The 18169-nt window shown below is 41.7% G+C and overlaps 1 protein-coding gene across 1 annotated transcript in view; it reads right to left on the bottom strand.

Annotated features, from left to right (window-relative positions):
* The window catches only part of akap6 (A kinase (PRKA) anchor protein 6), a 162204-nt gene that overhangs the window by 100270 nt on the left and 43765 nt on the right, over positions 1-18169 (bottom strand). Inside the window, exons 5-6 of the mRNA XM_055005983.1 lie at positions 14773-14903; positions 4177-4297 (exon numbers count right to left, since the gene is read on the bottom strand). Of these exons, the coding sequence (XP_054861958.1) occupies positions 4177-4297; positions 14773-14903 (252 nt within the window). The remainder of the gene's footprint in view (positions 1-4176; positions 4298-14772; positions 14904-18169) is intronic.

The following is an 18169-nucleotide window of genomic DNA, read 5'->3' as shown; positions in this document are numbered from 1 at the left end:
TAACGTCTTGATCTAACGTCTCAAGCTAACGTCTTGATCTAACGTCTCAAGCTAAAGTCTTGATCTAACGTCTCAAGCTAACGTCTTGATCTAACATCTCAAGCTAACGTCTTGATCTAACGTCTCAAGCTAACGTCTTGATCTAACGTCTCAAGCTAATGTCTTGATCTAACGTCTCAAGCTAACGTCTTGAGCTAACGTCTCAAGCTAACGTCTTGATCTAAGGTCTCAAGCTAACGTCTTGATCTAATGTCTAAAGCTAATGTCTTGATCTAATGTCTCAAGCTAACGTCTTGATCTAACGTCTCAAGCTAACGTCTTGATCTAACGTCTCAATCTAACATCTCAATCTAACGTCTCAAGCTAACATCTTGATCTAATGTCTCAATCTAACGTCTTGATCTAATGTCTCAAGCTAACGTCTTGATCTAACATCTCAATCTAACATCTCAATCTAATGTCTCAAGCTAACATCTTGAGCTAACGTCTCGCTCTAACGTCTTGATCTAACGTCTCAAGCTAACGTCTTGATCCAACGTCTCAATCTAACGTCTTGATTTAACGTCTCAAGCTAACGTCTTGATCTAACGTCTCAATCTAACGTCTTGATCTAACGTCTCAATCTAACGTCTTGATCTAAGGTCTCAAGCTAACGTCTTGATCTAATGTCTCAAGCTAACGTCTTGAGCTAATGTCTCAAGCTAACGTCTTGAGCTAACGTCTCAATCTAACATCTTGAGCTAACGTCTCGCTCTAACGTCTTGATCTAACGTCTCAAGCTAACGTCTTGATCCAACGTCTCAATCTAACGTCTTGATTTAATGTCTCAAGCTAACGTCTTGATCTAACGTCTCAATCTAACGTCTTGATCTAACGTCTCAAGCTAACGTCTTGATCTAAGGTCTCAAGCTAACGTCTTGATCTAATGTCTCAAGCTAACGTCTTGATCTAACGTCTCAAGCTAAAGTCTTGATCTAACGTCTCAAGCTAAGGTCTTGATCTAACGTCTCAAGCTAACGTCTTGATCTAACGTCTCAAGCTAACGTCTTGATCTAACGTCTCAATCTAACGTCTTGATCTAACGTCTCAAGCTAACGTCTTGATCTAATGTCTCAATCTAACGTCTTGATTTAACGTCTCAAGCTAACGTCTTGATCTAACGTCTCAATCTAACGTCTTGATCTAACGTCTCAATCTAACGTCTTGATCTAAGGTCTCAAGCTAACGTCTTGATCTAACGTCTCAAGCTAAAGTCTTGAGCTAACGTCTCAAGCTAACGTCTTGATCTAACGTCTCAAGCTAACGTCTTGATCTAACGTCTCAAGCTAACGTCTTGATCTAACGTCTCAAGCTAACGTCTTGATCTAACGTCTCAAGCTAACGTCTTGATCTAATGTCTCAATCTAACGTCTTGATCTAGCGTTTCAATCTAACGTCTCAAACTAACGTCTCAAATGTGATACAAAATGACAGAAACAAAACATGAAATGACAAAAACGAAACACAAAATGACAGAAATGTCATCTACAGGTTCTGCTAACATGCTGTGGAAAACGTTCCATGAATAATTATTATTTAAAATATTATGTTGATTAAAAATGTTCCCACAATTACAGAGACATGAATGAAAAAATAAAACCAAAACAGGAGATTTAAATTAGATTCTGTTTTATCAGAGATCCAGTTTGGTCATCAGGAGGGTGGGACAAGAGAAAAATGGCATTTTAGGGGAACTCCAGACTCTTTTGGTATTTAAAATATTTTAAACATTCTTTTCTCCTAGTTTTGATGGATTTGGTCTCAGAACAAGAACATTTACACACTACTGCATATTTTAGGGTTTAATACGTTGATTATTGGATGTAAAATGTCCTCCAGTTGTATAATAAATTGTATTTACTGTGATTTGAAGCTCCTACGGTGTGTTTCTGTTCCTAAACGATGATCGGAGCAGAGCAGCGTCTGGCTATCGCTGGCAGATAAAGAAGTGAGGAACAGTGAAGCAGCGACCTTGGACCAGCCGCTCAGCTCCACATCAATATTTCAGCAGCACAGTTGACACATCAAAAAAAAAAAGAAAGAGAGCGGCGAGAAGGAGAGAATGCCCAGCGATTCCAGAGTCATCTAAAATTCATGCATGCATCATCGCCACCATGAATATTCATACGCAGATGAATATTTAAGTGCGACTCCTATGGAGAAATTAGGTTCATCTTTACACTTATCAATAATTCGCAGGCCAGGTGAGTCTCATCGGCCACTAAATAAATCATGTCTGCACACAAAAAAAAGTTTGGAGGAGAGAAAAAAGCCAAAACAACAGAGTTACAGCAGCAGCAAAGCCTTCTGGGTAAAAACAGACAAAGATGTCAGCGTCTGGAGGACGATTTATAGAAAATATATAAAATATATCTAAAATCTAAAATATATCTAAAAATAGACAAAGACATCAGCGTATGGAGGATGAGAGAACCAGCTTTAAATATCACACTAGTTATATATATACATATATATGAAATATATATAAAATACTTAAAATATCTATAAAAACAGACAAAGACGTTTGTAGGAGAAGCAGCAGCAGGACCATCTGCAGCATTCAGCTTTTAATATCTATAATTATTAGACTGATTATAGGCTTAAATACATTTAAATATATTTAACTCCTCAATGCCTGAATTTATTTGCAATTATATCAAAAAACTTAATCATTTGTGTTTTTGTTTTCCAGCTGATACTAAATTAAGTGGAGATTGTTAATGTGTCTGTAGCACATTGAATAGATATATAATAATAATAATAATAATAATAATAATAATAATAATAATAATAATAATAATAATAATAATGATAATAATAATAATAATAATAATAATAATAATAATAATAATAATAATAATAATAATAATAATAGATATATAATAATGTAGGTCCAGAGCTTTAAAGGTTTCTAGGAACGTACTTAATATGAACAAACCGGTATCAGCGGAATGATACGATATCTGGACTGCAGTCAAAACGACCAGCGTTAAATATTTAAATATCAGCTGGTTATAGGTTTAAATGTTTAAATCTGTTTAAATATGTTTAAATGTCTTTAAATCTGTTTAAATATGATGTCTACAGGAGTCCAGAGGGATGAAGCAGGTTAATCATTAGACTGAGGTTTGGTTTCATCTTTAGTCGTATTTATTCATTTAGTGTCATTTTAACACCTCAGCCTCATTCTACCTGTTCAGGTTCAGGACCAGAAAATATCCAAAATATCCAATCCTGGTTTGGGTTAGAACACCAGGAACCTGTAGGTGTTCAGGAACCTGTAGATGTTCAGGAACCTGTAGGTGTTCAGGAACCTGTAGGTGTTCAGGAACCTGTAGATGTTCAGGAACCTGTAGATGTTCAGGAACCTGCAGGTGTTCAGGAACCTGTAGATGTTCAGGAACCTGTAGATGTTCAGGAACCTGCAGGTGTTCAGGAACCTGCAGGTGTTCAGGAACCTGTAGGTGTTCAGGAACCTGTAGATGTTCAGGAACCTGCAGGTGTTCAGGAACCTGCAGGTGTTCAGGAACCTGTAGGTGTTCAGGAACCTGTAGATGTTCAGGAACCTGCAGGTGTTCAGGAACCTGCAGGTGTTCAGGAACCTGCAGGTGTTCAGGAACCTGTAGGTGTTCAGGAACCTGAAGGTGTTCAGGAACCTGTAGGTGTTCAGGAACCTGCAGGTGTTCAGGAACCTTGTGGTGAAGCGTTGCAGAGCTGTTCTGTCCTCAGACGTGCACTCTGGATTCATTTTATTAACTTTGAGGTGCTTAAAGTGTGTACTATAAAGAAATTACTGTCAGATCAGGACTCTACTAAACACTAAATAACTCAGATCAGAGCAGAAGAACTGCAGAACTTCCACAGCTCCACGTCCAACCAAACATCAGTGATGAGTCCAGCAGCAAACATTCAGACTGAAGACGTCTAAATCTGAGAGTCACTGATTTAAACTCTGAACTCTGAACAGGATGCTGAAGGAAAACCAGGAGAACAAAGCATCTGATCTCAGAACTCATCTGATCTTAGAACCGGAGCCAGAACCAGAACCCTGTAGGCTCACAGAGTTGATATCTGGACCTTCTACCTCAGAACAACTCAACAGGAACCATCTGGTTCCAGGGAGAAAGTTCTTCTTACCTTGAACAGGTGATGTCTCTGCTCCTCTGACATCATCAGCTGATGGCTGTCGGTTACCATGGCGTCCATGTCCATCAGCCAATCCCAGAGCTCCTGGTACTCGGCCTCAAATTCCTGCAGGCTGCAGAGAGACGATTGGTTCAGTTAGATCCTCTGTTAGCTTCATGTTCTGCTCAGAGTTTCTGAAGAACGTTAGAAACATTCATCTGGTTCTGGTGATAGAACCCAAACAGAACTCTAACTGGTTCATAGAAGGATTCATATTTGGTTCTGAGAGGACAGATTTACCTGCTGACAGATTGAACAGGTGAACTGATTTGTCCAGACGAGTCAAAGATAAACCAGAAGAACCGAACCGAAACTTAACTCAAACTCAGATGTGTTTTTCATTCATCAGAGATTTCTCTAAATGTCATTGAAGTTGTGCAAAAGTACACAAAAATAGTCTCACATTTCTCAGTATCTGTCAAAAATGGTCAAAAAGCTGTTCGAAATGACAAAAGATGTCCAAAATTACACTAAATTGTCTCAAAATTATTCAAATTTGTCCAGAAAAAATGACAAAAACTTTTCAAACTGGCTCAGTAGTTCCCTAGAAAGACTCAGAAACTGTGCAAAAGTGGTCAGATTCCAATTATCTTCAGATGGAGACGCCTGGATGGATTTAAACTGATCTGGAGTCAGTTTTTACCAGAACTCAGATGTTTCTCCTCCTAAATGTCATGGTTCTATCTGCTGGACTGATGAACTCCTGATGAAGTTCATTAAAAAGTGATAAATCTGGACCCTCCTCTATGGACTTCAAGGACCTGGAATTCTGGAAATATTCCCAGTCTGAAGGTAGAACTCTGATCATTGATAAAGTTACTGGAGATGAAGAACCAGCTGTTCTTTGTGATCGTCATTTTGCTTCTTCTGGTGCAGTTTTTGTGTGTTTTTGTGGAAATTTTGCATTTTTTTTGCGCTGGTTTTGCATCTCTTGTGGTAGTTAGGGCCTTTTTGTGGTCATTTAGCATGGGTTGTTGCAGATTTTGAGTCTTTTTATGCTGATTTTTGGTCTTTTTGTGCTGATTTTGTATTTTGTTGTGGTAATTTTGGCATTTTGTTGGAGATTTGGTTTCTTTTGTGGGAATTTTACAGGTTTTTCTTTGTCGTCTTCATTGCAGTTTTTCCCAGAACTCCGATGTGTTTGCATCCTTTTGCAATCCTTTTGGTGACAGTTTCCCCTCGTTTTGTGGTGATTTTGCACATTTTTTACTGCAAATCTGAGCTTTTGTGGTCACTTCTGCCCTGTTTGTGTTGATTTTGTGTCTCTTTGTGGTGATTTTAGTCCATTTTCTGATGATTTTTGGAACTCTAGCCTGTTCAGTGAATGCCTAAACTCTCTTTAACCTGAATCTCAGTAAACTTTTTTTTTAATTTTGTGGTTCTTCAGAGAGAAACTCTTTATTTTCCAGTTTTCATTCTGCTGTTTACCAGTCGCTGTGTGCATCAGCCGTGTTCATGCAGGTGCTTTGCTCCTTAACGTGTGGATGGCGTGTGGAGCGTGTTTGTGTGTGCGTCGCCGTGGAAACGCTGTGGGCCTGACAGAGCTGTCAAACTGTCGGCGGAGGCGACCGGAGGATTCCAAACAATTTGAGCGCTAATGTTGAGAAACATGTTGGTGATTCCCAGCGAGACCGAAGCCGAATATATAAATAATAAAGACACACCTGAACAAAACGCTGACAGCAGGAGAGACGCTCAGAGGATTAATATTTCATCAGGAGGAGGACGAGGAGACACAACTACTGCAGCTTTAAGAAGGAAAACAACTGATGAACGGAAATGATTTGGTTCCAGAACAGGAATCTGCAGAACATCTCCAGGTCTGGATTTCTGCTGTAATGTTCTCAGACACTTTATTCCTTCTTCTGCTTCTGTCTGAGAAATAAGTCTGAGGAGAAAACATGAAATCTACTCTCAGTAAATCAGAAGTTTGAAATGAAACACTAAATCATTTCATTCTGTTTTCTCGTTCCCAGATCAAACCAGCGGGTTTACAGGAGACGGTTTATCTAACCTCATTTATCAGCAGACAGAATTCAAAGTTCTGAAAAACTGAACCGAGTCTGGGTTTAGAGCCTCCATGTTTCATTAACATCCATTTATTCTACACATCTCATTTAACCCTGGTGTCGTCCTGTGGGTCAAAACTGACCCGTTTTAAAGATTGAAAAAGTCGGGGAAAAAATATATTTTCACAGTGAAACTTCTGATATCCACATTTTCAACATTTTGGGGAAATCTTTGAACATTTTTTGGTGGAAAAAAAATGTTAAAAAGAATGTATCTTAAGAACATTCACAAAAAAAAACAAATTCCAGCAAATTTCGCTGGATTTTGGTAGATTTTTTTGTGAATGTTCTTAAGAAAATAGAAGTTTTACTGATATATATGGAATCACTTTAGATATTTTTAGGATTTTGGGGGGGGGGATTTTTACTAATTTTTTGAAAATATTGACAAGAATTTTCTTGCCAAATTTGGGGGATTAAAATCAAACTTTTAAGGGAAACTTTTAAGGAATTATTGGAATTTTATTCCTGAAAGTTTTGCAAATTTTCAGAAATTTGGGGAATTTTTTGCTGAATTTTTGGATTTTTTTCAGACAAAGAAACAATATTTTTTTGTGCCCGTAAATGAGGACAACAGGAGGGTTAAATCCATTTATTCTACACGTCTCATTTAAACGTGTGGAAAATTACTGTTTCACTTCAGGATGAACCTGGGCTTTCAGATGTTTCCACAGAGAGGAACATGGAGAGAGAATAACATCTAAAACAGGGGTATCCAACATGCAGCCCGTGGGCCAAAAGCGGTCCTCCAGAGGGTCCAATCTGGCCCTCTAAGTGTAAAAATTCCAGAGAAGACATTAACTGCAGATTGTAAATTAGTAAAACTATAAATTTAAAATCATTTCTAGAATATGACAAGTTGTTTGGATCAGAAAGTAAAATACTAGATTGTTCGTTAGTCGTTTTGTGTCTTGTTTTTGTTGTTTTTTGTCTGACTTTGTCATTTGTCTCATGTTTTTGCCATTTTGTGTTTCCATTTTTGTCTCACTTGTGTTTTGTGTCTTATTTTTGTTATTTTGTGTTTTGCTTTATTCATTGTTTTCAGCATCGTTTTTGTCATTTTGGTTTTTCGTTTTTGTCCATTTTTTTGTCACGTTCTAACTTTTTTGTCAGACTTTTTGTCTCTTTTTGCTTCATGTTGTTTGTCTCATTTTTTGCCATTTGTCATAATGTTGGTGAAATTGAATTTATTTTTCTTAAGAAATTTCCAGTCCACTGGAAATCAAACTGGGCTGAATGTGGAACCTGAACTAAGATGGGTTTGACTCTCCTGATCTACAGGATGATGAGATGGTAGGAGCTTCAGGAGAACTGGAGGTTCTGGAAGACGTTTCTAGAAACGTGGAGGCGTGAGTTCCCCGGAGGTGTGGGTTCCCTGGAGGTGTGGGTTCCCCAGAGGCAGAGTCGGTTCCCCGGAGGCATGGGTTTCCCTGGAGGTGTGGGTTCCCCAGAGGCGGCACCGGTTCCCCGGAGGCGTGGGTTCCCTGGAGGCGTGGGTTTCCTTGGAGGCGTGGGTTTCCTGGAGGCACGGGTTCCCTGGAGGCGTGGGTTCCCTGGAGGCGTGGGTTCCCTGGAAGCGTGGGTTACCTGGAGGCGTGGGTTCCCCGGAGGCGTGGGTTCCCCGGAGGCGTGGGTTCCCCGGAGGCGTGGGTTCCCTGGAGGCGTGGGTTCCCTGGAGGCATGGATTCCCTGGAAGCGTGGGTTCTCCAGAGGCAGAGTCAGTTCCCCGGAGGCGTGGGTTCCCCGGAGGCGGCACCGGTTCCCCGGAGGCGTGGGTTCCCCAGAGGCGGAGTCGGTTCCCCGGAGGCATGGGTTTCCCTGGAGGCGTGGTTTCCCTGGAGGCATGGGTTTCCCCGGAGGCGTGGGTTCCCCGAAGGCATGAGTTCCCTGCAGGTGGCGTGCGTTCCCTGGAGGTGGTGTGGGTTCCCCAGAGGCGTGGGTTCCCTGGAGGCGTGGGTTCCCCAGAGGTGACGTCGGTTCCCCGGAGGCAACGTGGGTTCCCTGGAGGTGACGTGGGTCCCCTGAAGACACCGTGGGTTCCCTGGAGGTGTGGGTTCTTTGGAGGCAGCATGGGTTCCCTAAAGACGGCGTGGGGTCCCTAAAGGCAGTGTGGGTTCCCTAAAGATGGCGTGGGTTCCCTAAAGATGGCGTGGGGTCCATAAAGACGGCGTGGGTCCATAAAGACGGTGTGGGGTCCCTAAAGACGGTGTGGGGTCCATAAAGACGGCGTGGGGTCCATAAAGACGGCATGGGTTCCCTAAAGATGGCGTGGGGTCCATAAAGACAGTGTGGGTTCCCTAAAGATGGCGTGGGTTCGTTGCTCATTATGCTGCAGCCTTTGTCTGCCTGCCAGATCCAGCAGATTGTTTTCTCTCATCATGTTCCTCGTCTTGTTCTCTCGCTAACGTTAACTCAACACTTTGTAAAACAGGATCTCTGGGGAGACGAGGAAACAAACCGGAGAGGAAGCGGCGTCGACTCCAGGAGGCTGCGACGGCGTTTGAAGTATCGGATTCAGCTTCATGACGTTCAGTCACCAGAGGAAATGACAGAATCTGTTATTCATTATTCAACGGCTTCATCCAGAAGATTCTCCTTCAAACTGTTCCTGTTCAGGTGTTTCTTTACCATCAAATCTTCAAGATACTTTTCTCCTTTAATCTTCATCCTCTTTAAATGTTTTATCTTCTGACTGTTGTTCCTTGTATTTAAAAACCTGACTCTGAGGTTTGAAGATCTGAGAACATCTCTGAGGTTCATATGATGAGGACGTGGGACATGATTCATGACAATTTTAACATTTTTGAGTAATTTTGGATGGTTTCAAGTCATTTTTTCTTATTTGTGTGTCATTTTGGACAAATTTGGGTCATGTGGGACATGTTTCAAGAATATTTTAACATTTTGGAGTATTTCGACAGATATCAAGTTATTTTTTTATCATATTGAGCAATTTTGAACGAGTCTAAAGATATTTTGAATAAGGAAGCGGAGGAAGAAACAAACAGAAGAGGAAGAACTGAAGAGGAAGAGGAGGAAGAACTGAAGAGAAGAAGAGGACAAAGAAATACAAAGAGTAGAAAGAAATGAAGAGGAGGAATACAGGAGAGGGACAAAGGGAGGACGGATGGAGGAGAAAGTGAAAGAAAAGAGATGAAAAACCAGGAGAGAGGAGGGAAAGATGGAGACAGGAGTTAGAGAAGATGTGAAGGAAGGATGGAAGAAGAGAGAGAGATAGAAGATGAGAGAAGAGGAAGAAGAGAGAGAGGAGGAAGAGAGAGAGGAAGAAGATGAGAGAAGAGGAAGAGGAGAGAGAGGAAGAAGAGAGAGAAGAGGAGGAGGAGAGAGAGGAGGAAGAGAGAGGAAGAAGATGAGAGAAGAGGAAGAAGAGAGAGAGGAAGAAGAGAGAGAGGAAGAAGAGAGAGAGGAAGAAGATGAGAGAAGAGGAAGAGGAGAGAGAGGAAGAAGAGAGAGAAGAGGAGGAGGAGAGAGAGGAGGAAGAGAGAGGAAGAAGATGAGAGAAGAGGAAGAAGAGAGAGAGGAAGAAGAGAGAGAGGAAGAAGAGAGAGAGGAAGAAGATGAGAGAAGAGGAAGAGGAGAGAGAGGAAGAGGAGAGAGGAAGAAGAGCGAGAGGAAGAAGAGAGAGAGGAGGAAGAGAGAGAGGAAGAAGATGAGAGAAGAGGAAGAGGAGAGAGAGGAAGAAGATGAGAGAAGAGGAGGAGGAGAGAGAGGAGGAAGATGAGAGAAGAGGAGGAGGAGAGAGAGGAGGAAGAGAGAGGAAGAAGATGAGAGAAGAGGAAGAAGAGAGAGAGGAAGAAGAGAGAGAGGAAGAAGAGAGAGAGGAAGAAGATGAGAGAAGAGGAAGAGGAGAGAGAGGAAGAGGAGAGAGGAAGAAGAGCGAGAGGAAGAAGAGAGAGGAGGAAGAGAGAGAGGAAGAAGATGAGAGAAGAGGAAGAGGAGAGAGAGGAAGAGGAGAGAGAGGAAGAACAGGAGAGAGGAAGAAGAGGAGAGAGTGAAAGGTTGAATGAGTCATAGCTGCAGCCGTCACCTTTCAGCCAGAGATCTGGAGGATTTATGAGGAGATTCAGTGAAACTCGACTCTGTTAAAACATTCATTCATGTTAACACGTTCATCTGCTCAGATATTCATGATAGCAGAACACAGACTCATTCATTCATTCATTCATTCATTCATTCATTCATTCATTCATTCATTCATGTTAACACGTTCATCTACATGGATATTAATACTACAAGATTAGAAAACACAGAGGCTCATTCATTCATTCATTCATGTTAACATGTTCCTCTATATGGATATTAATACTACAAGACTAGAAAACACAGAGACTCATTCATTCATTCATTTCTGGAATATTTTGTCTAGTTTTTGCTGTTTTTGTCTGACTTTTGTTTGTCTCACATTTTCAGATTAAGATTCAGAATAAAGAAATTATATTTGCCCCCAAGGGGGCAAATAAAAAGGCATGTAGAGCAGGCAGGGCAACAATGACGTAATAAAGAAATAGGGATAAATGTACACTATATTGCCAAAAGTATTTGCTCACCTGCCCTTGACTCGCATATGAACATAAGTGACATCCCGTTCCTAATCCATAGGGTTCAATATGACGTGGGTCCACCCTTTGCAGCTAGAACAGCTTCAACTCTTCTGGGAAGGCAGTCCACAAGGTTTAGGAGTGTGTTTATGGGAATTTTTGACCATTCTTCCAGAAGCTCATTTGTGAGGTCACACACTGATGTTGGACCAGAAGGTCTGGCTCTCAGTCTCCACTCTAATTCATCCCAAAGGTGTTCTATGGGGTTGAGGTCAGGACTCTGTGCAGGTCAGTCAAGTTCATCCACACCAGACTCTGTCATCCATGTCTTTATGGACCTTGCTTTGTGCACTGGTGCACAGTCATGTTGGAAGAGGAAGGGACCAGCTCCAAACTGTTCCCACAAAGTTGGGAGCATGGAATTGTCCAAAATGTCTTGGTATGCTGAAGCATTCAGAGTTCCTTTCACTGGAACTAAGGGTCCAAGCCCAGCTCCTGAAAAACAAGCCCACACCATAATCCCCCCTCCACCAAACTTTACACTTGGCACAATGCAGTCCCACAAGTATGGTTCTCCTGACAACCACCAAACCCAGACTGGTCCATCAGATTGCCAGATGGAGAAGCGTGATTGGTCACTCCAGAGAAGGCGTCTCCACTGCTCTAGAGTCCAGTGGCGGCTGCTTTACACCACTGCATCCCACGCTTTGCATTGCACTTGGTGATGTATGGCTTGGATGCAGCTGCTGGGCCATGGAAACCCATTCCATGAAGCTCTCTGCTGAAGCACTGTTCTGGAGCTAATCTGAAGGCCACATGAAGTTTGAAGGTCTGTAGTGATTGACTCTGCAGAAAGTTGGCCACCTCTTGGCACTATGCTCCTCAGCATCCATCAGTTTACGTGTCCTACCACTTGGTGGCAGAGTTGCTGTCGTTCCTACACACTTCCACTTTCTTATAATACAGCTGACAGTTGACTGTGGAATATTTAGGAGCCAGGAAATGTCACGACTGGATTTGTTGCACAGGTGGCATCCTATCACAGTTCCACGCTGGAATTCACTGAGCTCCTGAGAGCGAGCCATTCTTTCACAAATGTTTGTAAAAGCAGTCTGCAGCCTAGGTGCTGGATTTTATACACCTGTGGACATGGAAGTGATTGGAACACCTGATTCTGATTATTTGGATGGGTGAGCCAATACTTTTGGTAATATAGTGTCTATGCATATCTAGATGTATATATAATATATATACATATCCAATATCCAGATATAAGAATTTTTAAAAAAGACAAGAAAAAAAGACAAAAAATACAACTTATTAACACACTAGTTTTTGTCGTTTTGTTTCTGGTTTTTGTCATTTTGTTTGTCTTGTTTTTGTCTAATTTTTTGTTTTGTGTGGTTTAATTTTTTGTCATTTTTTCTCGTTTTTATCATATTTTGTCTTGAGTTTTTGTTTTTTCATCTTTTTTAAAGTAAAATGATTATATTTCATGTAAAAACAACAATAAAACCTACAAATTTTTAAAATCTGAATCATTTATTGATCAGTTTCTGAAATTTTCTCCCAACAGAACAAAAGAAGAATCTAAATTGCAGATGGAGAAAAATAAGACTTTTTAGCTTCTTATTTTTTAAAGGAAAGAAAAGCATTAATTTAAAAAGCCGTTTCACTGCTATTTAAATTTCATTTTGGCTCTAAATTAGAATTCAGATATTTTGTGTGCGATCAGTAAATAATTCAGTCTGACCTTCATTTTCTTTACAACTGAACCAAAACCAGAAATCTCAGCTGAGCAGCAACACAAAAACACGCAACATCCAATTAATACCAAACTCATCACACACACGGCTGCACGCACGCACACGCACACGCACACGCAGCAGCAAGACCAACATATGAATAACCAATTAGTGTCCGACATGTCTCATGGAAATTAGTGAAATATGAGCCGCAGCCTCACAGGACAACAAACACAACAAAACAACACAACAAAACAACACAATAAGCTGTGATTTACATTCCTCCGCTTCCTCCTGTGTGTGTGCCACACATCCGACATGTAAGTCACCATGACGACACGCTGACAACACCCTCAAAATCTGCACAACAACAACACAACAACACGCTACACACTCTCTGGGTTCATTCATTGCACTCAGCTGAGGTTTGCTTCACTGTGTTCTTATATATACATGTGTGTGTGTCTGTGTGTGTGTAAGTTGTGTGTCTGTGTGTGTCTGTATGTGGATAATAACCAGGATGAGGCTCCTCAAAGTTGGGATGAAACGCCGACAGGCAGCAAGTCCAAAGACAAGTCTGGTCACACCAGATTACTGCTGTTAGAACTCACACCCTGAGTGTGTGTGTGTGTGTGTGTGTGTGTGTGTGTGTGTGTGTGTGTGTGTGTGTGTGTGTGTGTGTGTGTGTGTGTGTGTGTGTGTGTGTGTGGGTGTGTGTGTGTGTGTGTCACATGTTATCGTGTTGTTATGTCTCCATCTTGTTTGTGTGTCTCCTGTTGTACCAGACAACAATAAGCTGCATTATTCTATAGAAACTCAACTAAATCTGGTCAAAGTTCCTCCACAAAAAGGTCAAAACGACCACAGACACAAAACCAGCCCAAAAAAATCAACATTTCCACAAAAAGACACTAAATCTGCACAAAAAGAAACAAAATGACCACAAAAACGGCCAAAAATACCACAAAGTGAAACCAAATCACAACAAATAGGCAGAAAATCTGCACCAAAAGAAGCAAAATGACCCCAAAGAACCATCTGGTTCTTCATCTGCAGTAACTATATTGGGATTGTTGCCAGAGTTCCAGGTCCTTGAAGTCCATAGAGGAGAACGTCCCCTCGAGAAAGTTCTAAAGTAGGTCTACTCTAGAACTTTCTCCAGGTATCGGTAGGTCTACTCAAGAACTTTCTCCAGTTGTCAGTAGGTCTACTCTAGAACTTTCTCCAGGGGACGTTCTCCTTTCTTGCTTCCAGTCTTTAAGCTTAGTCTCACTTAGAACGTTCCAGGTCCTTGAAGTCCATAGAGGAGGGTCCAGATTTATCACCTTTTAATGGACTTTTTCAGAACTTCATCAGTCCAGCAGATAGAACCATGACATTTAGAAGGAGAAACACATGTGAGTTCTGGTAGAAACTGACCCCAGATCAGGACGGATGCAGGGATTTATTGAATCTTCTTACCAACTAATCATCAGAAACTCCAAGAACTCACAGCTTCTCTTCACCAGAAAACAGTCAGAAAAAGTCGGAACCTTAACATTGTTGTATTTCTATTCCTGTTTAAGTTCAGGCTAAAAAAACAGATAGCAGATATTAATCAGTGATCTGTTCAGCTGTTGGTACGTAGACTCTAGAACGTTCTACAGGAGACGTTCTCCATAGAAGTCCACAGAGGAGGGTCCAATGTCTACCTGTTGTTCCTGTTGTGTTCACCTGTTGTTCCTGTAGTGTTTATCTGTTGTTCCTGTTGTGTTCACCTGTTGTTCCTGTTGTGTTCACCTGTTGTTCCTGTTGTGTTTACCTGTTGTTCCTGTTGTGTTCACCTGTTGTTCCTGTTGTGTTTACCTGTTGTTCCTGTAGTGTTCACCTGTTGTTCCTGTTGTGTTTACCTGTTGTTCCTGTTGTGTTTACCTGTTGTTCCTGTTGTGTTTACCTGTTGTTCCTGTTGTGTTTACCTGTTGTTCCTGTAGTGTTTATCTGTTGTTCCTGTTGTGTTCACCTGTTGTTCCTGTTGTGTTCACCTGTTGTTCCTGTTGTGTTTACCTGTTGTTCCTGTAGTGTTCACCTGTTGTTCCTGTTGTGTTTACCTGTTGTTCCTGTTGTGTTTACCTGTTGTTCCTGTTGTGTTTACCTGTTGTTCCTGTAGTGTTTATCTGTTGTTCCTGTTGTGTTTACCTGTTGTTCCGGGCCACCTGGCTGCTCTGCCTCCTGCTGGTGGGTGAGGGGTACTGCAGGCTGCTCAGTCTGATGGCCATCTGCTCCAGAGCGACTCTCTGAGCTTCACACTGACTGGAGATCAGCTCCACCTGCAAGACACAGAGCAGGGTACACCTGAGCTACACGTAATGCACGTAGTACTACAGGGTACATGTAGTACTAGAAGGTACACGTAGTAGTACTGGATACATGTAGTACTAGAGGGTACACGTAGTACTACAGGGTACATGTAGTACTAGAAGGTACACGTAGTACTACAGGATACATGTAGTACTAGAGGGTACACGTAGTACTACAGGGTACATGTAGTACTAGAAGGTACACGTAGTACTACAGGATACATGTAGTACTAGAGGGTACACGTAGTACTACAGGGTACATGTAGTACTAGAAGGTACACGTAGTACTACAGGGTACACGTAGTACTAGAGGGTACATGTAGTACTACAGGATACATGTAGTACTAGAGAGTACACGTAGTACTAGAAGGTACACGTACTACTACAGGGTACACATAGTACTAGAGGGTACACGTAGTACTACAGGGTACACGTAGTACTAGAAGGTACACGTAGTACTACAGGGTACACGTAGTACTAGAGGGTACATGTAGTACTCGAGGGTACATGTAGTACTACAGGGTACACATAGTACTAGAGGGTACATGTAGTACTATAGGGTAAATGTAGCACTAGAGGGTACATGAGGTACTATAGGGTAAATGTAGTACTATAGGGTACATGTAGTACTATAGGGTAAATGTAGTACTAGAGGGTACATGAGGTACTATAGGGTAAATGTAGTACTATAGGGTACATGTAGTACTATAGGGTAAATGTAGCACTAGAGGGTACATGAGGTACTATAGGGTAAATGTAGTACTATAGTGTACATGTAGTACTATAGGGTAAATGTAGCACTAGAGGGTACATGAGGTACTATAGGATAAATGTAGTACTAGAGGGTACATGAGGTACTATAGGGTAAATGTAGTACAAGAGGGTACATGAGGTACTATAGGGTAAATGTAGTACTATAGAGTACATGTAGTACTATAGGGTAAATGTAGTACTAGAGGGTAGGATGTAGTATCTGATTTAATGAATATATAATATTCTACTGTTAGTAGTAGTGTAACATAGCACTGTTACTGTTATTAGTAGTATAATGTAGTATTTTTATTGTCTACTGCAGGTACAGAAATAAAACTGAACTCTGGATATTAAAATACTTTGACAATTTAATTCAGGGATTTTTTTAGAGTTTAATGTTTTTGAAACTGCAGATCTAATTAAAGATCATCTGATCAGGGGTGTGTGTTATAATGTGTGTTGTAGTATGTGTGTTATAATGTGTGTTGTAGTGTGTGTGGATCATCCTATTGCAGATGAATGAGATCTGTCCTGTCGTGTTCTGATGGACGTGAACTTTAAATCCCTGGAAGCAGCAGCAAGCCACTAGAAAACCTCTCAGCTGCACACACACACACACACACACACACACACACACACACACACACACACACACACACACACACACACACACACGTGCTGCCCGTACATGTGTGTGATCTGGACGTATAGACGCTCTGATTCCATGGTGAGCTTTAACTGCTTCTCTCTGCCTTAGATTAGCCTCATACTCTCCCATCAGGCTGCACAAATGTTCCCATAAAGAAACACACGAATTGCTGCACACACGTGAAAATAAACATATTCACACATGAATCTTTCCCACAAATTATCCTCACAACCGCACACACACGTCACAGCGAGTCGCACTCAGTACCCAGACAATCATATAGAGGCACTCAGCGCCGCTCACGTGTAATTGCATACAAACTATATGGAGATGAGGCTTCAATTGAACCAATGAAGGCAGAGTGAGTGTGTACAAACACACACACACACACACACACACACACACTCCACCGCCTGCTTTCTCCTCATTCAGTAACAATCTGAATAAAGTGTTGTCGCGTGGCATGGCGTTCGCCGTCCAATCTACTTAGCGGCGTCGGCGGAAGGATCTGGAAAGGTCATCCAATCTGTGGAAGGCAGAGCGGCTCAATCAGACACTAATAAACAAACCGGCAGCTACAATCAGCGGCGCTCAGGTGTTCCTGCTGCTGCCGCTCACAAATCACACTAACTGGAGCTCTCAGAAACTCACTTCGTCTAAACGCCGCTCCACTTTCCTTCATTACGCCGCCCGGCGGTCTGCTGCTGGTTAGCGGCTTGTTGTTCATTAGCTGGGCTCTGGTTCCTCTGAGCTCAGAAGAACATTTAAAACACTCCCAGTTAGGACCCAGAAAGTTCCTGAATAAAGACGCATTCATCAGGGAAAGGACTTTCAGCATGAGGAACGTTGAGGTTCTGCTGCAGGAACAGGCAGGTTCTTGCTTTTTGGAGTTATTTTTTGGCCTTTTCTTGGCTTTATTAGACAGATTAGTAGAAGCAGACAGGAAAGTAGGGAGAAGAATGGAGGGAAGACCTGCAGCAAAGGACCAAGAGCTGGAATCGCACCCAGGTTCCTGTTCTTGGGACTATAGTTCCTGTTTATGGGACTATAGTTCCTGTTTATGGGACAAAAGTTCCTGTTTATGAGACTATAGCTCCTGTTTATGGGACTACAGTTCCTGTTTATGGGACTACAGTTCCTGTTTATGAGACTATAGCTCCTGTTTATGGGACTATAGTTCCTGTTTATGGGACTATAGTTCCTGTTTATGGGACAACAGTTCCTGTTTATGAGACTATAGCTCCTGTTTATGGGACTATAGCTCCTGTTTATGAGACTATAGCTCCTGTTTATGGGAATATAGTTCCTGTTTATGGGACTATAGTTCCTGTTTATGGGACTATAGTTCCTGTTTATGGGACTACAGTTCCTGTTTATGGGACTACAGTTCCTGTTTATGGGACTATAGCTCCTGTTTATGGGACTACAGTTCCTGTTTATGGGACAACAGTTCCTGTTTATGGGACTATAGTTCCTGTTTATGGGACAACAGTTCCTGTTTATGAGACTATAGTTCCTGTTTATGGGACTATAGCTCCTGTTTATGGGACTACAGTTCCTGTTTATGGGACTACAGTTCCTGTTTATAGGACTATAGTTCCTGTTTATGGGACTACAGTTCCTGTTTATGGGACTACAGTTCCTGTTTATAGGACTATAGTTCCTGTTTATGGGACTACAGTTCCTGTTTATGAGACTACAGTTCCTGTTTATGGGACTAGTCCTGGGCGCTCTTGCAGGTTCCTTTATGACAGTTCAAACTTTTGAGTTTGTTCTGAACACCAGACCTGTCTCTGTAGAGAATGAATCTGCTGTCCAGGTCCTGACTCTGGTT

Source organism: Amphiprion ocellaris, chromosome 20, assembly GCF_022539595.1.
Source record: "Amphiprion ocellaris isolate individual 3 ecotype Okinawa chromosome 20, ASM2253959v1, whole genome shotgun sequence".
Lineage (NCBI taxonomy): Eukaryota > Metazoa > Chordata > Actinopteri > Pomacentridae > Amphiprion > Amphiprion ocellaris.
Note: the sequence above shows the minus strand (reverse complement) of the source record. Positions and strands in the feature narration are given on the sequence as shown.